Source organism: Pelodiscus sinensis, chromosome 5, assembly GCF_052426305.1.
Source record: "Pelodiscus sinensis isolate ZL-2025 chromosome 5, ASM5242630v1, whole genome shotgun sequence".
In the NCBI taxonomy this organism is placed as follows: Eukaryota; Metazoa; Chordata; order Testudines; family Trionychidae; genus Pelodiscus; species Pelodiscus sinensis.
The window spans coordinates 60,685,205-60,707,353 of NC_143056.1; the positions used below are offsets into that span (position 1 = coordinate 60,685,205).

General features: G+C 48.5%; 1 protein-coding gene across 1 annotated transcript in view; it reads right to left on the minus strand.

Annotated features, from left to right (window-relative positions):
* FSIP1 (fibrous sheath interacting protein 1) overlaps nucleotides 1–22,149 on the minus strand; it is a 195,800-nt gene that overhangs the window by 125,488 nt on the left and 48,163 nt on the right. The window contains exon 9 of the mRNA XM_089778464.1: nucleotides 17,653–17,817. Within this exon, the coding sequence (XP_089634590.1) occupies nucleotides 17,653–17,817 (165 nt within the window). The remainder of the gene's footprint in view (nucleotides 1–17,652; nucleotides 17,818–22,149) is intronic.

The following is a 22,149-nucleotide window of genomic DNA, read 5'->3' on the forward strand; positions in this document are numbered from 1 at the left end:
CAAGAGGAAGACCAACGACAGGGTAAGACCATTACTCAATGAAAAGGAAAAAAGAATAATAGAAAATGTGAAAAAGACATAAGTGCTTAATGAGTTCTTTGTTTCGGCTTTCACCAAGTAGGTTGATGGTGAATAGATACCTAGCACAGTGAATGACAATGAAAATAAGGTACATTCTGAAGCTAAAATAGGAAAAGAACAAGTTAAAAATTACCTAGACAAGTTAGATGTCTTCAAGTGACTAGAGCCTGAGGAAATGTATCCTAAAATAATCAAGGACCTGAGTAAGGAGATATCTGAGCCCTTAGCTTATCTAAATTCCAGAAGACTGGAAAAGGACAAATATAGTGCTCATCTTTCAAAAGGGAAATAAGGACAACACAGGAAACTACAGTCAGTTTAACTTCTGTACCTGGAAAGATAATGGAGCAAATGATAAAGGAATCCATCTGCAAACATCTTGAAGATAAGGTGATAAGTGACACAGCCTGGATTTGTAAAGAGCAGATCATATCAAACCAACCTGATACCTTTCTTTGACAGGAGAACAAGCCTTGTGGATAAGGGGGAAGTGGTAGATATGGAATGCCTAGACTACAGTAAGGTACCTGATACAATCTCACATAAACTAATGAAATACAACAGAGATGGGGCTACTGTAAAGCAGGTGCATAACTGGTTGGATAACCATTCCCAGAGAATAGTTATCAATGGTTCATAGTCATGCAAGAAGGACATAACAAGTGGTGTTTTATACAGATCAGTTCTGGGACTGATTCCATTCAATATTTTCATCAACAATTTTAGATAATGGCATAGAGAGCGCACTTCTACAGTTTGCTGATACCAAGATGGGATCAGTTGCATGTGTTTTGGAGGATGGGATTATAATTCAGAATAATTTAGACAAACTACAGAAATGATATGTAGTAAATACAATGAAATTCAACGAGGACAAATGCAAAGGACGGAAAAATCAGTTTTACACATACAAAATGGGAAATGATTACCTAGGAAGGAGTACTGCAGAAAGGGACCTAGCGGTCATAGTGGACCACAGGTTAAGTGAGACAACAGTGTGACACTGTTGCAAAAAAAGCAAATATCATTCTGGGATGTTGTAGTGGGTTAGAGTGGCCACCCACTGATCCTGAGGAGGAAGTGCCTCTCCATGAGCCAGGTTGGGCTCACCTGGAGGACTCACCTGGGAGGAAGTCAGGGGGCAGGCCCAGGGATATAAAAGGACTTCCTACAAGGCCAGTCTGGGCCCTGCCAGAGACAGAGGCACTCTCTCCCCAGCCAGCAAGGGAGCCAGAGGCCTCTGCCTCTCTGACAGCTGAGGAGCCAAAAGCCTCCCCACTCTGGTCGGCAGAGGCTTCAAAGCCAGAGCCAGCAGAGTTGGACAACTGGCCTGGGCCTCCCAGCTCTCTCTGGGAGGATTACCACGCAGGCCTGCTATTGTGGCCAGGGGACCCCGCCCCTTGCCGCCTAGAAACTTCCCAGGGAACCAGGTACCTGGGACGGAAGGGAGAACTGGAGCCGGCCCAGGGGTCACTGACCTTGGTCTGGCTGGGGCCAGTGGGTTGCGGACTGGATCCCCCACTGACCCCAGTGCAACAGGTCAGTGAGTTTTGGCCCGGATCCTGGCTGACCTGGCAGCTGATTACCAGCTGCTATTAGGGCCCTGGGCCGGGGTGCGGTGGTGAAGGGAGGGCCCGCGCTCCCCCTACCACCTCTTGATTGGGTGGCAGTCTCCCCTACAGTGGCGTGCAGCCACAGGCAAAGGGCCTGAACCTTTCCTGTGTAAGGAGACAGACTTCATACCTAGGCGTACTCACAGTGACTTGGTTGGTTTCTCCTGGGAGAAGCCTTTCACCTGCCCTAAGGCTAGGCTACTGAACTGTTGCAGCCCCTGCCTTGTGTTAGGGCTGGGCTACTGATTGTTCGCTTAGACTGCTTGACTGTTGCAGCCCCTGCCCAGGATTAGAGCCGGGCTACTGACTGCTTAGCGGCTTTTAGTGGGTTGGAGTGGCGCCCCCACTGACCCTGAGGGGAGTCCCCTTTATTTCCCAAGGAGCACCCCCATGAGTTACAGATGTATTAACACTAATGTTGTAAGCAAGACAAGAGAATTACATCTTCCGCTCTATTCTGTGCTGATTAGACTTCCAGTGGAATACTGTGTCCAGTTCTGGGCACCACATTTCTGTAAAGGACAAATTAAAAAAGGTTCAGAAAAGTGCAACAAAAATTATTAAAAGTCTAGAAAGCATGACCTATAAGGGAAGAATGAGAGAATTGGGATAGTCTGGAAAAGAGAAGACTGAGAAGGGACAAGATAATAGCTTTCTATTATAGGATCTAAAAAGTTATTACAAAGAGGAGAGGGAAAGTATTCTCCTTAACCTATGATGATGATAAAACAAAAAGCAATAGGCTTACATTGCAGCAAGGGGGGTTAAGTTGCTTGTAGATTTAGTGCCTGTAGATGAAGGGCAGCACATGGAGCCACTGCTGGACATGCCAGCTGCTTTCAGGAGTGGTGCAGGTCCAGGGCAGGAGTAAGCCTGCTTTAATTCCACTGCTCCACCACCCGGAAGCCATCTCAGTTAAGTGGTGCCCTGCTAGAGCCTGCTTCCTGAAGCCTGTCCCAGCCCTGAATCTCCACCTACACCCAACCTCCTGACCCAGATGCGAGTCCCCCTGTACCCAAACTCCTTCCAGGAGTTTGCATCCTGAAACCCCTCCTGGACTCTAAGGGTGTGTCTAAACTACATGCCTCCTTCGACGGTGGCATGTAGATTAGCCAGATCGGAAGAGGGAAAGGAAGCCGCGATTAAAATAATCGAGGCTTCATTTAAATTGAAATGGCTGCCCCGATCTGCCGATCAGCTGTTTGTCGGCAGATCGGGGCAGTCTGGACGCGACGCGCCGACAAAGAAGCCTTTCTTCATCGGCACAGGTAAGCCTCGTGAAACCACACAACTACAGCAAAAGTTTACCTGTGCAACTTTCACTCTGCTCCCTTGTGCATATTCATTATCATACTGCTTTTAATTACATGATCAAATACTATTTTTTCCACAGGATCCCTGCTTCAGTCAGTGCACAGGTTCGAAGGTGTTTGCTTAATAAGCGGCTATTCAGTATTTTGCTTCAACCTCATTTCTTCCAAGTGTGTGGTACCATTCCTTATTTATTACACACTGTCCAAACACTGTAACATATACAGAATTATTATTTTTCTCCTAGGTTTTCTATGGTGCTCATCTCTATAGCATCGGAATGCTTCAAAAACATTAATTTTCAAACCATCCTTGCAAGACAAGGGATGTATTATTCCCATTTTATAAATAAAGAACTGAGGCACAGAGAGATTAAGTATATAATTTGCCACTAATTTTAGGTATTCAATTTCTCCAATTAGATCGTGATTTTTCAGAGTACTTAGCATTATACATCACTTTATACATTCAAAGCACAGTTTCCACTGACTTCAGCTGCCATTTGTGAATACTAAGCAGTTTTGTTAGTTAGATCCCAAGCTCTCACTTTAGGTGACCAGATGAATAACACACAATTAGTGTGGAAAAAAAGTTTGGCTTACGTGATTTGTCTACCACTATGTAAGACAGTGTTTCTTAAACTGTGTTCCACAGTCGGAGGACAACGGAGAACAACAGAGCTCAAAATGGCTGCCCTTAAAGGGCTCAATAACTTTTCCCCGGCCTTGGTGCCCCTCATAATAATACATTATTGTTTGGTGTTCCTCTGTCTTAAATAGTTTAAGAAACACTGATGTAAATAATTCTGAGGCAAAGGTAGAGAGACAAAATCTACATCTCCAAGGCAGCATTCAACTACTTTAATTGTGAAACTATCCATTCTCTTCCCACAATCCCATGCCTTCTTCACTAAACACGTAGCTGCCACAACAAATGAGGCAAGGATTCTATAAACAATCGAACACCTTCAACAAACAACCCTAACTCATATCCAGAACAGGTCCATCCCATGCAGTGATGGAGGCAGGCACTTTGTGGCAAACATAGCATGCAATTATGTAACTTGTTACTACTAGCCCTGTGCTCTTGGGGAGCCAGGGAGTGACATTCATGGAAAACCATTCCCCTCCTCCAGGACTCTGCTAGAATCAAAGACAAATCAATGAAAAGGCCAGGGAAGACACACCTAAACAGCTTCAGACAAGGGTGATAGAATTAAGGAAACACCCCAGCCTCATCTGCATGGAACACAGCACAGAGAGACATCTCCATTAGCATACAGAATGGAGATCAACCCTTCCAAAGCAGGAACCACACTGAACTATGGGTTACCAAAAGCAGAGAAGCATTGCCTGATAGGAAATCTCTGCTCCAGATGCTAATGAACCCACGACTGCTCATCCCCTAAATTAGTCATTATCTGATCAATTCTAGTAATGGATCCTATTGACATCCAAAATAATGAAACTGCCTAGTTGCAGTGTGAGCTCATTCAAGGAATATCACCCATAATCAGGTATGATCAGTCTCTATTGTCTTGCCTCTGTTTACCCATAAACAAATCCAGTGTTCTCTTTGAACTATTGTCCTACCCCTATAAAAACTCCTACCCTTGTCCAAGAAAAACTGTTCTGATACCTGGATTTAAACTTCATCACTTCCATTGAGACTTCTTCATCTCCTGTCTGATCGTGCTGAGGGCTCTGCTCTGCATGTCTCCTGCCCTCTGGACCCAAGGCTCCCATCACCATCTGGCAACCCCGATCAGTGCGAACTCTATGGAGTGGTGAGTCCTCTCTCTCTATCTTCCTCACCCTTTCCCCCACCCCAACTACCTCTCTAAGCATAGCCTCCTGACTGTGCCCTATGTAAACTGTTATATGGTTAGCTAGCCCTAACATTTGTAATCCGTTTCAATTTAGATTTAATATTGTAACTGTTAGATTTAATACTGTAACTGTTTTGTGTGTTTGGCTCCCTATATATATATATTCACTACCCAGAAATAAATAACTTTCATTGTTAAATTGGTTGCTTCTCTCTCTTTCTTTCTCTTTCGCTCACTCTTCCTCAACGGGTGTTATTTTGGCTTCCCCATTCACTCTGCAACAACACTTCTTGTACCCAAGCTAAAGATCCCTGTAGTACCCAATATCCTCATCGTTTGGCATACCAGTGAATGATTGTGGTGTGAAAGTGGAGATGGGGGTGCTGAACCTGGGAGCTTATGAGGATGGCAGTTTAAAGTGCTGCTTAATCCAGCCCACTAAGTCCAAAGGCACATGAGGGTGCAGTGCGGCATTGCTGTTAAACCCAGCCTGCTGTGTCCAGGGACATATGAGGGGTCAGCTTGGGAGTGCTGATTACCCAGTCCTCTCAAACATGCTCTGACTAGTGGGTGTGAGTGTCTGTGTGTGTTGCTAAGGTGGGAAGAACCCCACCCTGAGGAACCTAGTTTCTGCAGGAGAGCTCCAGTGGGAGGGGGAATTGGCAGCAGGGAGAATTCAGCTCCATATGAGAGCACAAGTAAGCACAAGCAGCACACTGATAGAATTGTTAACCTCCCCCCAGGTCCATAAGAATAACCCTAATAAATGAGCATACCCCAGAGTACTCGGCAAATCTGGTAACAAATTAAAGACATAACACAGAGATGCCCAAGGAGGCTAAGTGTAAGTTATATAGACAACTTCAATTCTACTATTTCCTAACTTTTGAGTGCTTGACTTTAGAACCCTAATGTTATTCTACCATTCTTTTTGTGTTTCTAATATTAATATAACATTACAACTTACTTTGAGTGATTACTACTAACCATAGCTCATCTACTGAAGGATGGTGTATGGAAGAAAAGTGCTAAAAGAAGGTGTGTTCTTTCTCTAGGTTTATTCTTTAAAATTTTCCTTTTTTATTTGCTTAGTCTTTGACTGCATGATGAAGCATGCAAAATACCATAACTCCATGCCCTTGCATGTATTATTGGTTACTTAACCTCACCACATATATCTGTTATTGGTCATACTCCTAAAAATCTTCAGCAGTACAATCTGTAAAAGAGATGCTTTTATCATGGAGCACATTATCTCTGGTGCAGAACAGATCTGTCACAGTTAAAGTTTATAAATCAAGTTATTCATTCTACAAGTTCAACACAATTACAAGAAAAGGGAAATCCCCAGAGCATTCAACAGGAAACATTTAAGAACAAATGTTCTCTTCTTTCAACCCCAATAACTACAGTAAAACTCCAATTGTCCGGCATCCAGTGGTCTGGCACTCCTGATAGTCCAGCACCAACTGGAACTCAGAAGTGCTCCAGCCAGTCAGACAACTGGAGCTCCTGTGAGCCTCACACGCTTTCACAGGCCGGGAAAGGGAAGGGGAGGAGAAGGGAAGGGGATTATACCCCTGTGATAGGTCTGCCGGGACCCATACTGCATCCGGCTTGGGTCGGCGGGAACGGCGCAGCGAGGGGCAAACCCTCCACCGTTTTGCAGGGAGGTGGGGGAAGCCTCGTACGGCCACCTCCTACAGACCAGCTGGGGCTGCAAGAAGCAGCGGAGGAGAGGGGGCGAGGCGAGGGGTGGCGCTGTGGGACCAACCCGGCAGCACCCCAGCTGCTCTGCCCCACCACTTCCCCAAGTCCGCCGCTGCCGCTTGCAGCCCCAGCTGGCCTGTTGCCGGTGGCTGTGCGGGGCTTTCCCTGCAAAATGGCGAAGGGTTCGCACCTCCCCCCCCGGCCCCCGCCAGTCGCAGTGCAGGTCCCGGCAGACCAGTCACAGCCCCCCCGCCGATACTCTGGATTATCGGAAGTCTACTGTATTACTATTTTTCAAAACATCCAGAAATGTGATAGGTGCCTTACAAAGCAACTAAAAGACAAATCTGTAGAGTGTACAACCTAAATACAAACTGACGACATACAAAGGTTAACAGACATAGGGAAGAAAAGAAAGGAGAAGCAAGGATGGACCAGGGTAACAAGTTTCCATTTGCTCTATTGTTTAGTTTGGTTACCCTTCTTTTGTCTCACTCCTTTAGGAAACATGGCAAAAAAGAGTTTTTAACAAAGGATTTCAATGAGAGCAGGGATGTTGGCTGAGGAAAAGAACAGTTACTTACCTGTAACTGTTGTTCTTTGAGATGTGTTGCTCATGTCCATTCGAATCAGGTGTGGGCACCGCATCTTCCGGAGCGTTTTCCCTAGCGGTACCCATAACGCCCACAGCGTGCCCCCTGGAGTGGCGCTGTTATGGCGGAACATAAGTACCCCTGCCGGTGCTCCCCCTCCTCAGTTCCTTCTTGCCGGATGCTCCAACGAAGAGGAGGTAGAGGGGGAATCGAATGGACAAGAGCAACGCATCTCGAAGAACAACAGTTACAGGTAAGTAACCGTTCTTTTCTTAAAGTGGTTGCTCATGTCTATTCGAATCAGGTGACTTCCAAGCCAACCCCACTTATGGAGGAGGGGTCGGAGCACCCAGAAAGAGAAGTTCACGAAAGTTGAACAACCCAAAACATGTTTATTCCAGTAACATAACACAGAGAACCACTGAATAAAGTGCAATGTAGTACAGAGAAAAAACCTCACACATTTATAACATAGAGATGAGAACTGCAGAGCCCAACCCTGCATCCTCCCTGACCTGCTGTGTCAGCGCATAGTGCACCGTAAAGGTATGCACTGATGACCATATGACTGCCCTGCAGATTTCCGTAATGGGAACCTGCGCTCCAAAAGCTACAGAGGACGCCTGCGCCCTGGTGGAATGTGATATAACCCGGGGCAGGACCTTCCCGGCCAGGACATAACACTTCTTGATACACCCCACGACCCAACTGGACAACCTCTGGGTCGAGATAGGGAGCCCTTTCATTCTGTCCGCGAAAGTAATGAACAGTTGCGTGGACTTACGAAAGGGTTTTGTTCTATCGACATAAAAGGCTAACGCCCACCTAGCGTCTAGGGAGTGGAGCACTCTAGGAGAGGCATGCGGCTTTGGAAAGAAAACCGAGAGGTAAATTTCTTGGGACAGATGAAACGGTGACACCACCTTGGGGAGAAAGGCCAGGTGAGGATGGAGCCGCACATTATTCTCCAAGAACACTAGGTAGGGTGAGTTTACAGTTAGCGCCTTCAGCTCGGAGACCATGCAAGGCGACGTAATGGCTACAATGAACGCAACCTTCATAGAGAGGTGCGTCAAAGTGCACGTGGCCAGCGGCTCAAAAGGAGGCGACACAAGTCTAGACAACACGAGGTTAAGGTCTCAAGCGGGGAGAGGTCTGAGGAGTACAACTTATCCAAACCCCTAAGGAATCTTGACCACAGGGTCAGAGAACAGAGAGACTCCTGCCGACCCAACATGGAAGGTGGAGAGTGATGCCATGTGGACATTGATAGAAGAGGTAGAGAGGCTACCAGACCTAAGCTCGAAAAGGTAGTCCAGAATGGACGAGACAGGTACACAGGATGGGTGCACCCCCCTTCTGGACGCCCATGACAAGAACTGCCGCCACTTGGCTACATAGGACTGCCTGGTGGATGGCTTTCTGCTACCTAGGAGCACCATCTGCACCTCCTGGGAACATTTCCTTTCTGGTTGGGTCAGCCACAGATAAACCAGGCCGTCAGGTGAAGAGAGCTGAGATTCGGGTGAACCATGAGCTCCCCATCTCAAGGTGAGGAGATCCCGAACTGGCGGGAGCATTATAGGCTCCTCGCCAAGCATATCCATCAGGATCGGGAACCAGAACTGCCTGGGCCACCGAGGGGCTATCAGGATGACCGTGGACCTGAAGGTTCTGACCCTGGTCAGAAACATGGGAATTAGAGGAAACAGAGGGAATGCATAGAGGATGCCCGCCAGCCACAGTACAGTCATGGCATCTCCCCTGGAGTGGTCCCCCAGGCCTAACAGGGAGCAGTAATTCTGGTACTTGGTGTTGTGTGCCGAGGCAAACAGGTCTAGTAGGGGACAACCCCACGTGTGGAAGACCGGACGAAGGGCGGAATCCTTGAGGGACCATTCGTGGACTCGGAAGGACCTGCTCAGAGCATCGGCCAGCAAATTTTTGCACCCCGGCAGGTACTCTGCCTACAAAGCTATATCGTGTGCTATGCACAAGTCCCACAGCCACAAAGCCTCGCGGCAGAGGGGGAGGCAACCAGGCTCCCCACTGCCTGTTGAGGTAAAAAACAGCTGCCGTGTTGTCCAGGCGGACCAGGACGAAGCGGTGGAACAGCTTTGACATGAAGGTCTCGCAGGCTCTCCTGACTGCCCTGAGCTCTCGGACATTTATATGCAGGACTCGCTCTGCAGGAGACCACAAGCCCTGAGTCCTGTGACGCCCCAGGTGTGCTCCCCAGCCCAGGTCTGAGGCATCTGTCACCAATGTGATCGAAGGGGGAAGCACAATAAACAGAACCCCGCTGCACACCACAGCCTCCTGAGTCCACCACTGTAAGATGGTGATTACCTCTGGAGGCACCGTGAGAACCATGTTCCAGAGACTCCTGGACTGGTCGAATGACTTTGCTAACCAGGCCTGCAGGGGTCTGAGCCTCATGCAAGCATGGCGTACCACATATGTGCATGTCGCCATGTGGCCCAATAGTCTCAAGCAGACTCGGGCAGTCATAGTGAGGAACCGGGTTAACTCGGAGACCAGCTCCACTATGGCCAGAAATCTGTTTCTAGGGAGGAATGCTCTCGCCACCCTGGCATCCAAGAGAGCCCCTACGAATTCGAGGCACTGAGAGGGAGTCAACAGTGACTTTTCTTCATTGAGCATGAGGCCCAGTCTTACGAAGAGAGTCCTTATAAGGGAAATATGAGCCTCCACTAGTTCGTAGGATCGACCACGAATCAGCCAGTCGTCTAGGTAAGGAAAGACGTGTACCCCTTTTTTGCGGAGGAAAGCCACTACGACCGACATGCATTTCGTGAAGACCCTGGGTGCTGTCGAGAAACCAAATGGGAGCACCGTAAACTGGAAGTGACAGCGGGATACAATAAAGTGGAGAAACCTCCTGTGGCTGGGTCTTACTGCCACATGGAAGTAAGCGTCCTTGAGATCGAGAGTTGCGTACCAGTCTCCTAACTGCAATACCGGGATCACAGATGCCAGGGTTACCATTCTGAATTTGGATTTTACCACCATCTTGTTGAGGTCCCTGAGGTCTAGGATGGGACGAACCCCGCCCTTGGGTTTTGGGACAACAAAATACCGGGAATAAAAATCCCTTAAATTCCCTTGCCCCTTAAATGTGAAGGGATCCTCTCTACCGCTCCCTTTTGGAGGAGCGCTGACACATCTTGACGGAGAATGCCTTCATGAGAGGTGTCCCTGAAAGAGGAAGGGGTGGGCGGGTTGGAAGGGGGCAAACCCAGGAAGGGGATAGTATAGCCATCTCTGACTATTCTCAGAACCCGGGCGTCGGTGGTGACTGCTGCCCAGGCGCGGGCAAAACAGGATAACCTGGCCCCAAACAGGGGACCGGGGGGGGGAAACTGGTGCTCAATGCTCTAGAGGACTGTCAAAATGGATGCTTGGACTATTGAGAGGGGCCCTGTCCAACCCCACGGGGGTTGTCCCCTCTCGGGCGGCGACGACAACCTCTGGCCGACGACGGGGCTGCAGTCACCCCCGCACCTCCACTGGGAGCACGAGGACGGCATCTCCAGTAATCCCCACGGGGGACCTGGGACTGCGTTCTCCCTTGCTGTCTGTAGGGAAGCTGACGTCGCTGAGGAGCCGGCATGTAGATCCCCAAGGACCCGAGAGTAGACCCCGTGTCCTTGAGCATATGGAGCCTCGAGTCCGTATGCCCCGAGAATAACACCTTGCCATCAAAAGGCAGATCCTGAATAATAGTCTGGACATCAGGAGGTATTCCAGACACCTGCAGCCAGGCACCAAGGCGCATAACTACACTCGACGCCATGGTGCGGGCTGCACAGTCAACAACGTCCAGGGAAGCCTGAAGAGCTTTACGGGCGATAGTCCTGCACTTTGTGGTCATAGCCGCAAATTCCTGACGCGCCTCGGAGGGAAGCTTATCTTTAAACTTATCCATTGCCTGCCATGTATTATAGGCGTATCGGCTCAGCATTGCCTGCTGGTTAGCAATGTGGAGCTGCACCCCACCAGTGGCATACACCTTACGCCCCATGAAGTCGAGGCATTTGGGCTCTCTAGCCTTCGGGGACGGCCCCAGCTGTGGAAGTCTCTCCTTCTGAGCCACGGCTTGGACTACCAAGGACCCCGGGACAGGCTGGGAATATAAGTGCTCGTGCCCGACAGCGGGACATCATAGCGCCTCTTGACTCCCTTTAAGGTAGGGGTTAAAGAAGCCGGGGTCTGCCACAGGGCGTTAGTGATCTTAGCCACAGTTTTGTTGAGTGGCAAAGCCAAACGGGCCAGCGTATCAACGGACAGGATGTCTACCATGGGATCCGTGTCCTCCACTACTGGCTCCGCTGGGACACCCAGGTTGGAGGCCAGACACCGGAGCAGATCCTGATGCAACCGAGCATCCATAGTCAACATTGCCAGTGCGGGATCCGCTAAAGCTTCGTCAGGAGACAAAGAAGACGACGACTCCTGGAGCGGCACCGGATCCAGCGTAAGGCGCAATGGAGGGGGCGGCTTGGCAGGCAGCACCGCGTGTGGATGCAGGTCCGGCACCGAAGCCTGCGGATCTCTAGCAGCAACGATAGTAGCAGCCCTCTGGGGCGAGGAAGGGGGTCATGACAGCGATGCCGACGGAGGTGCCTGGTGCCCAGAGACACTGGACACCGCGGAGGGGGGCACAGGCCCTTGCCACTGGTGGTATGCCCACGGCGTCCAAAAAGGCCAGTGCGGCTGAGGTGGCCAAGTCTGCTGCACACGCGAACGGTCACACCGGTGCCAGGAACGGGATCTATGATGTGACGAAGCTCCCAAGGACTCCAACCTGAAAGAGCCCACATCAGAATCTGAAGAGTATTCAGACTCAGGCCAGGGTGGTGCCAATGACGAGTGCCCTGCCACTATCGGAGGGGCGAACCTGGCCATAGATTCTGGCTTGCCCGCGTGCGTGCGGTGAGGGCGTACCGGTGCCGGGAAGACAGGCCCCTGTGCCGCATGCAGCATCGACCCAGTGCATGTGGACTGCAGTGCCGAAGTCGGTGCCGGTTGCAAACGTGGAACTCCCAAGTCCAGTTGCCCCAAAGACAGCGCCCTCATCGTTGCCCCCATGGACACCACAGCAGGCAAGACAGAAGGCGCTGGAGCCCTACTGGTTGCCCTCAAAGAGATCAGCGTTATTGGCGTTGGTGGTACTGGCATGGCCCATGGGACCGATGCCGATACCTGCAGAGATGCCGAAGAGCCCGGTGCCTGCACTTGCATCGGTGCCAAAGAGCCCGGTACCGAAGACTGAAGCGGCACCCCTGTCAAGAGGGTCAGTGCCAGTGATGTTGACAGTGCCACAAGGCTTGAGAAATACGGCACCGGGGCAGCCAAGACCGGTTCTGGGAGAAGTCCCAGAGCGATGGGGTCGAGGCCAGTCGGGCAAGGCCTGGCAGCCTGTGTCGAGGCTGGCACCGAGGTAGAGGGAAGCGGTACTGGTCCCACAGGGGATGGTCCTGCTGCATATGCCGACCAATCCAACTGGTGCGGAGGAGAAGCCGGTGCCAACATGGCTCCCAGCGTCGAAGACCTCGACCTCTCCGCCTCAACCGACGACGGAGGGGAGGTAGTGAGGCTAATCAGGTCCTGCGCTGCCTCAAAAGTGTCTGACATCGAAGGACGATGCGAGGATAGCTGACCTGGACTTGATGGTTGTCCAGCTCTCTTACACCACACTGCAGCACTCGGAGACGCCTGCACCGGGGATTCGAGGTGATGGTATAGGCCAGACCAGGACTTCCGGCTCGGAGACCTACCCTGAGAAGACCTTGACTTCTTTGGCGTCGGGGAGTGAGAGCGGTGCCGAGGTCTCAGTACCGAAGTCCGCGCACGGGATGGCGCATCATGCGTCGACGCCAGCACACTGTGCACCGTGGAATGTCCAGTCGGTGCCAGCTGTAAAGCCGCCTCCATGAGAAGAAGCTTCAAACGAGAGTCCTGCTCCCTCTTCGTGCGCAGCTTGAACGACCTGCAGATCTTACAAGCGTCGGCTAGGTGACCCTCACCCAAACACTTTAAACAGCTATCATGAGGGTCTCCCTTGGGCATGAATTTAGCACATACAGTGCAAGCCTTAAAGCCTTGCGGCCCAGGCATTCCTCACCCCTGAAGGGGAAAAAGGAGAAAAACAAATAACTAAAGAACTGCTAAGTATCTAACTCATTTGAACTATTTACAACTATCTACAACACTAAGAGAAATGGGAACCATTAACTACTCTAACAGAGAAACAAGCTCCAACAACCGTCACGGGTGGTAAGAAGGAACTGAGGAGAGGGAGCACTGGCAGGGGTACTTATGCTCCGCCATAGCGGCACCACTCCAGGGGGCTCCCTGCGGACGCTACGGGTACCGCTAGGGAAAACGCTCCGGAAGATGCGGTGCACGCAGTGCGCACACCTGATTCGAATGGACATGAGCAATCACTCGAAGAAGAACAGGAGAAAGCATTCCAAGAATACAGGACAGGAGGGAGTTTCTGTGATAGAACTGAATAAAGGAGATAGGCTGAAATCACTGATGAAGCAGAGGAAAAGTAAAAGAAGACCAACACTGTAATATAAAGAGAGAATATGGGATAAGGCCTTGAAGGCAAGAACAAGTAGTCTGAGTTGCAGTGGAGTGACTCAGAGGAGACAACATCTTGAAACAACAGATAAGAAAGGCTTTTGGAAGCAGCAATTTGAACAACAGGAGGAGCAGAGGTTCACACTAAAATATCCAAGAGGAAGAGATTACAGTACAGTAAAACTCCATTGGTCCGGCATCCAATGCTCCAGCACTCCTGGGGCTCGTCTACACTGGCCCCTTTTCTAAAAGCCGGAAAAAAGCGGCGGACATTTTTATTTAAATGCCGCGGGGGATAGTTAAATCCCCCGCGGATTTCCCTATTACGACCTGTGAAATTAACATGCCCCTTTCGGAAAAGGGGCCAGTGTAGACGTAGCCCTTATGTTCCAGCACCATCGGGAACCCGGAAGTGCTCGGGGCAGCCGGACAATTGGAGCTGCTCTGCGCCCGGCTTCCCCGATTCAGCCGCTGCTGAAACTGACCAGCAGCTGAATCGGGGAAGCCAGGGGCAGAGCAGTTGGGGTGCTGCCGGGTTGGTCCCGTAGCACTGCCCCTCGGGGCTGCAGGACCAACCCGGCAGCATCCCAGCTGCTCTTGGGGACACCTGGAGCAGAGCAGCCAGAGTGCTGCCGGGTTGGTCCCGCAGCGCCGAGGGGTGGCACTACCAGACCAATCTGGCAGCACCCCAGCTGCTCTGCCGCAGGCGTCCCCGATTCAGCCGCTGCTGAAACTGACCAGCAGTGGCTGAATCGGGGACGCCTGGGGCAGAGCTGGACTATCAGAAGGGGGGGCTATGAGGGGTCTGGGGTGGCATCCCCTCTACCCCACCCCAGACCCCTCATAGCCCCCCATTCTAATAGTCTGGCATATCTGATAATCCAGCAACCCCTGGGTCCTAAAGGTGCCGGATTATCAGAAGTTTACTATAATTGAAACAGGAGATGATGAGGCTTTGGCAGATCAAAAAGCATGGATTTTAGAACTATGGTAAAAGAAAAAGTTACAAAATCTTGCCCTTGTCACAGGACTTTGGGGAGAGAAGGAAAGATAGCACAAAAGCTTTCTCTCAGTCTTTGTGCTCTTCACAGAATACTCCTGAAGCAGCGGTTCCCAAACTTTTCGGCTTCACGCCCCCTTTTCGATTTTTGAGAAACCCTCACGCCCCCCCCCCATAGAAGCAAAACTTGTTGTGGGGGAGGTGGGGGGGGCAAGGAACTGACCGGGGCCGAAAAGCAAAAATAGCAGCAAAACTTGGGGAAGGGTGTTGGGGGGGGGGGGCTGGGTCACCTCGCGTCCCCCCTGGAATTTCTTGGCATGCCCCCCAGTTTGGGAACCCATGTCCTGAAGTTTTCTTGGGTCAGTTTTATACTGAAGCCCACACAATAATTAAAACCCTCCATGAAGCTGGCTTTTCCAGCTCTCTTCTGTAGTTGTGGAAAGGCTCCCTAGGGCTCTGAAGTAATAGGGATTATTTGTTGACCTTATCTATTTAGTAAAAAGTTACTGTCAAATAGACATTTTAAAAGGATTGGAAAAATGCACTATGTTGGTGTTAGGCTGCAGAAGATCAAGATTTCATTCAGGAGTGAGGCAGTAAGAGTAAATTCATGATTTTATATCTATACAATAATTACTGTTTGAGAACAATTATCTGGGAACCACTTGGTTAACACAAAGGTTAGATAAAACCTATCACCAAACTTAAGTATTATAAAAAATGCGAGACTTTTAAAGCAGGGGTGGGGAACCTAAGGCTGGGGGAGCTGCATGCCCCGGCTTGCCTGGATCTGGCCCCTGAGGCTCAGAGCCCATGCTGGTGGTTGCTTTTTGTTTGTTCCTCACTTGTGTGCAGCCGTGATTGATTTTTCTATGGGTCAGTGGCCCTGACCCAAAAAAGGTTCCCCACCCCCATTTTAAAGAGTTTAATTGTTAATATACCTTTCTCATTTGAAAGAATATTTATATAAAAACAAAGATATACAGAATCCTGAAAATAATTTCCTAAATTAGAAGCCACCTTTATATATTTCAAAACTGCACATGTATGATCAATTTGTAATTAGTAGTGCAGAATATTTGTTTACGGAACACATAAACTCTAGATTTCTTTAGTTTTTTACAACATGCCTAAAAGGTAATGTTTTAAATCTTTCTAAAAATATATATACACACTCAGCAATTTAAATGGGGGGTTGGTTTTTGCTTTGTTTTTTGGTCAAGTCAACTAAAAAACTTAAGTTATAATCTATATAATGAATAATTCAACTAACTTCAACTGTACCACTGTAGGGGAGCCTGGATGGCCCTGCCTTGACTGAAATAATAATGTCTGCCTTGACCACACTGCGGATCTCTAACAAGCAAAACCCAGGCCTGTCTCAAGTCTGGTGCACGTAAGCCCGCAGGCAAGGCTTGAGAGGGATGCTCGGAGAGGCAGGAATGTTATGCATAATAATGCAGATTAACTGGTACAGCGAGATCACGTCAAGAACACATGACAATCAAACTTGTACTGGTACTTCTGTTTCTGATAAGCAAAAATTTCAGAGACAGACATAAAACTGTTAACTATACACACAGTCTTTGCAACATCCTGAGTAGCAGGATGTACCCCAAATAAGGGTATTGGGCATTTTAGGTATTTTACAAAATATGTAATCAATTTGTAAATATTATTAAAATGACCAAGTCTCGCTTTGCTATAAAATGGGCTTATTAAGAAGAATCAATGGGAGGGAGTTAGCAGGACTGACCCACGGGTTCTGCTCGTTGCAACTAGAAGTAAATACACCCTTCCCATTGACAGGTGGGAATCAAAGGGACCACGACCTCCTGCCTGGTATTGTAGGTGGCATACAAGTGAAGTGTAAGTGGCATAATTATTATATGATCTTCTATCTTCAATAGTAGATCTTCTATTAATTGCTTTTGCATTGCTTTGTGCTGTAATAATTGCTTTAAAATTTATGGTATTTAAAGTTTAAATTGTATAGTAATTGTTTTTGAGGCTTGTAAAACTTGAACAACTATATTAACTCTTTAAAGCTTGCAATAAATAAGAAAGTAGTTAAGTGTCTCTGGAATGTTCTGGTTTCCCTCAGATCTAAAATAAATCAAACCACATGGCAACTGCTCATGATTGTGAGTGTCATATTGGATAGTGTTTGCAGACTGCACCAATAAGCCTAAAACCAATGTATATTAACCATATTTATGAATATGATTAAAATAACAATCAGAAAGTGTTGCTACTTTACACTCTAAAACATCTGTTACTAGTAGTATCAGTATCATGTAGAGCTTTCTTCTGCACTTACACAGCTGGAGGAACATTTCTATTATACAAAAAGTCAGAAACAGGTTGCCAAAAAAAAGAAATAATGCAGAGATAATGTAAAAATAAATCTGATGATACAATTTTAAAAAACTATAAACCTCAAGGAAGAAGACAATTGCACACATCTTTAGCTCAAAGAGTTTTTTGTTTAAACTTTTGTTTAGAATTTCGACTCTTCCATACACAAAATCTGAACAATGCTTTTTTTCCAACTGAAAGAACTTTAACATCTTTTATTACTACCAGCATTCAAAGGAGTATTATTTTCACTACTTTGTTACTCTTTCTCACGACACATATTTGAACAATGGATCATGAGAAACTGCCTGAAACTTCAAAAACAAAAATGGAAATTCAATTTTAGTCCCTAAAAGATAAAACTGTCATCAAGTATGCTAACATCACATTATCAAAGAGCAACTGAAGTCCATTTTGTGTTTAATAAAATTAAAGTTACAGTACTCAGACTTCCTGATAATAAGTGCAGTGTGCACTTCTCTACCTACATCAACACATATTCCAAAAAAGAAATCTATAATTCATAAGCATTGTGCACTACTGTACCTGATAAATTTGGCTTGGAACTTTTGAGCAGGAGCTGTGACTTGCAGAGATATCTCCATTAGAGAGTACCTCTTGGAGTTTAGCATCTATTTCATGTAGGTGATGATATTCCATTGGTTCAGGTGTATACCCTTCTCCTGGTATTAGCCAGCTAGATACTTCTCCCTATAAAAAGTTAAGCAAAGTGGTTATTTCATATGACCAAAGAAAATGGTTGTTTATGGCAGTCAAAAAGCAACATGTATTACTTCTCAAAGAAATGTTATTTTTCAGAACTAAAATACAGTGAGTTCTCAGCCACAGAAGTGCGTATCTGAACTCCCCTGAAATTAATGAAGTTCCTCTAGAGTACCTGAGAACAAAAATCCCATCCAATTGTAGGCATACATTTTTTTTCTTAAATATAACTAATCAACATTTTTTAAAAGTGTATGCAAACCTCCTCCATTAAAAAATACATTCTAAAAGACATGCATTTATACAATCATATTTCCATTACTATTTAAAATTTAACATTGCATATGTACAATAAAGTTTTGCAACACTTAAGTGCATCTACACTGCAGAGCTTACCTTGAAATAAGCTACGCAAATGAGCTACGCCAATTGGGTATCTTATTTCGAAACAGGGAGCATCTACACTGCACTTATTTTGAAATAGAGCACTCTTCCTCCAACTTTCCTTATTCCTTGTACAATGAGGGTTACAGGAGTCAGAGTAAAAAGACTTCCAGCTGGACATTATTTTGACACTATTTCAAAATAACTGACTGATGTGTAGACGCGGACTAAGTTATTTCGAAATAGCACTAGTTATTTCAAAATAGTGTTGCAGTCTAGACCCTTAAAGCTTATTCTTTCTAAACAAAAGATTTTTAAACAAGACGAACATGTCCTCATTAACTTAGAAATCTTGAAATGAAGCAAAACAAAACCTCAGACTTCTTGACATGTAAAAATGTGTTTATTTAAATCTCAGAAACAGAAATCAAACAGGCTTCTATTAACAAATATGTCATTGCATAATAAACAAGAGAAATTTTAAGTCAAAAGATCATTTTTAAGTTTCAAATGCTTGAAAAAATAGGATTTGAATAAAGATTTCTTCTCAAACATAAGTAGAAACTTATTAATGTGATGTATATGTGAATTGAGGAGTGTGTGTAATCTTCGCATTATAACTTCTCTGCAAGAAATCAGATGCCACAACCAGCACACCAGTGTTATCTGGTAAGCAGAGTGGGAACATGACAGAACTAAGTACAATCAAGACAAAAATCATGAGAGTTTGCTTTTGTGAATGTCATGCATCTGATGAAGTAGATTTTACTCACCAAAGCTTATGCCCAAATAAATCTTCTAGTCTTTAAGTCCTGGTCTGCACTTACTTTGAAATAACAAGCAGCGTTCACACTACTAAGCCCATTTTTTCAAAATAACGGATTTGTTATTTCTGCTTTCCACAAGAAATAAGACTTATTTTGAAATAACAGTAGAGTGGATGCTCCATGGCTGCTATTTTGAAATAACTACTCCCCAGACTCATTCAAAGTAATTACTGCTTCCTGGGACTCTAAGTCAAGGTAGCACATCCACATTAAGGGAGCATGCCTCAGACTAATTTTGAGGCTTCCCTGTACTGTGGACACACTATTTCGAAATAGTTATTTCGGGAATTATTATTTTGAAGTAAGTTATTTGGAAATAATTTCCTAGTGTAGACATGCCCTAAGGTGCCACAGGGCTCCTTGTTATTTTTGCAGATACAGACTACCATGGCTACATACCACTCTGGGTAAGTCTACACAGCCAAACCGATATTTCGAAATAACCATTATTTCAAAATAACTTTCCTAGCGTCTACACAGCCAAACCGATATTTTGAAATTAATTCAAAATAGCGGAGCGCTTATTTCGAATTTGGTAAACCTCATTCCACGAGGAATAACGCCAAATTCAAAATAGCTAAATCAAAATAAGCGCTGTGTAGATGCTTATTTCGAAATAGGAAGCCTACAGCCCTTCCCAGGGTGCCCTGGTGGCTACTCTGGGCACAACCAGGAAAACCCTTCTGCTCTCTCCACCAGCCCCGGAGCCCTTAAAGGTGTAGACTCAGTTTGGCCACAGGGCCTGTGCCAGCTGCAAGCCTGACAGCACACAGCCAGCAATCTGTGTACCTTGCCCAGCATGAGCCAGCAACCCAGTGGCACCCAGCCCTCCATCACTTCTCAGGAGCAATCTGGCAGCTCCCAGGAGCCTACCAGGGGCCACAAAAGGCGGGCGCCTTCCTGGTCTAGTGCAGAGATCGTGGACCTCATTGAGGTTTGGGGGGAGGCCTCCAATGTCCACGATCTCCACACTAAACACAGGAACGCGGCCGTCTACAGGTGGATGGCTGACAGTCTGGTCACCAAAGGCCACATGTGCACCCAGGAGCAGGTGTGCATGAAAATAAAAGAGCTGCAGCAGGCCTATGCCAGAGCCTCAGGGAGCAGCTCCCAACCAGGGGCTGACCCAGATCCCTGCCCCTATTATGATGACCTGGACCGCATCCTGGGTAGTCAGATGGTTCGTGCCCCTCAGGTGGTCATTGACCCTGGGGCAGAGGGCCCTGCCCATGACACCGAGGAGGAGGAGGAGAAGGAGGACAGAAGCCTGGAGGGAGCATGCCCCGCACCCAGGACCCCCGAGTCGTCCCAGCAAGCCTGTCGCCAGTGTCATCCGAGGCCAGGGAGGCCTCGACATATGAGTGCCATCACTATCCCCTTATAAGGGGCAGGGGGCGGGAGGGAACCCAAGGATTATGCGTGTGGGCCCTGCTGACCACAGAACATGCAGCAACCTGTGCATGTGCCGTACCACCCTGCGCATGTGGCCCTGGCTGGCTGCCACACAGGGGCCCTGGCCTGTTACCCACACACATGTATGTATGAAGGCACATAACATGCTCCTGACCCCAGGGAGGGACATTGCACGATGCCCTCCCTCCAGAAGCCCCCTCTACGCAGAGGCAGGGCACATCACCCCTTCCTCCCCCCTACACCCACACTATATACAGCACAGGAGGCCGCTCACACTCCTGGGGATAGCAGGACATCATGGTGCAAGACCCGCCATACTCGCCTTGCAGAGGGGGGCTGGGCTTCACCCACTGTGTCCCCAGGGATAACTGATCACTTCTCCACAGCCGCAGTAGCTGCGAGTACAGGGTGCACCACCCCGCCCAGGACAGCCTCCCGCACCCGGGCCAGCAGACTCACCCAGAACCAAGAGGAATACCAGTGGCAGCACCTGGGGTTACTGCGAAGGCAGGTCCACAGCCAGGAGCACTGGGTGCATGAAAACCTGCAGCTGCAGCGGGAGAGCTTGCAGGTGCTGCTTGACCAGGGCCGTGCCATCCGCAACCATCTGCAGACCCTGGTGCAGAGATTGCTGCCTGCTGCCGCTCCAGCCCCTGTGGCCACCCCACCTCTCGCTCCTCCTCTCACTCCTGCTCCCCCTCCTACTTCTTTGTTCCCCCTTCCCCACCCATCCCATCCTCCATATCTGCTCTCCCCAGGGACTCCAAGGCCCGCGCACCCACAGTGCTGGGAGACAGGTGGACCAGCAAGAACCCCAACGTTGAGCTTCTCCTTTCCTCTCCTCCCCCTTCCAGCTCCCTCCTCCCAGGTTTCCCCCTCCCCTCTCACACCCTTTTCCCCCCCTCAACCCAGTTATGAGAGAGTTTGTTTTTGGCAACACATGTGTTTTTATTTTACATCAGAAAGGGGGGTTAGGGAGGGGAAAGGGGAAGGACGTGAGGGTGGAATAAGTCATGAGGCCCCACTGGGGCACACCAGGGAGACTTCACTCCTTCTCCGGGTGGAAGCTCTCCCGCAGGGCCTCCCGGATACGGACCACCCCCCGATGGGCCTCCCGGCTGGCAGCCATACGGGGCTTCATATAGAGGCCAGCCAAGTAGTCGGCCTCTGCCATCCAGGCTGGCAGGAAAGCCTCCCCCTTCCTTTCGCACAAATTATGCAGCACACAACATGCTTCCGCCACGTGCAGAATATTCCGCTCAGATAGGTCCAGGCAGGTGAGGAGGCATCTAAAACAGGCCTTCAACTAGCCAAACGCCCCCTCCACAACGATGCGGGCCCTGCTCAGCTTGGCATTAAAGGTCTGTCTGGAGGGGTTGAGGTGTCCCGTGTAGGGCTTCAGGAGCCAGAGTTGTAGGGGATAGGCTACATCCCCCACCAGGCACACAAGCATGTCCACGTTCCCAACCCTGATGTGGCCGTCGGGGAAGAAAGTCCCGGCGTGCAGCCTTTGGCACACGGAGGAGTTGCAGTAAACCTGCACGTCATGTGCTTTGACAGACCAGCCCACGCTGATGTCCACAAACTGGCCCCAATGGTCAGACACAGTCTGCAGGATGACCGAGAAGTATCCCTTCCGGTTGATATGCAGGGAAGCCTGGTGTTCTGGGGGACGGATGGGGATGTGTGTCCCATC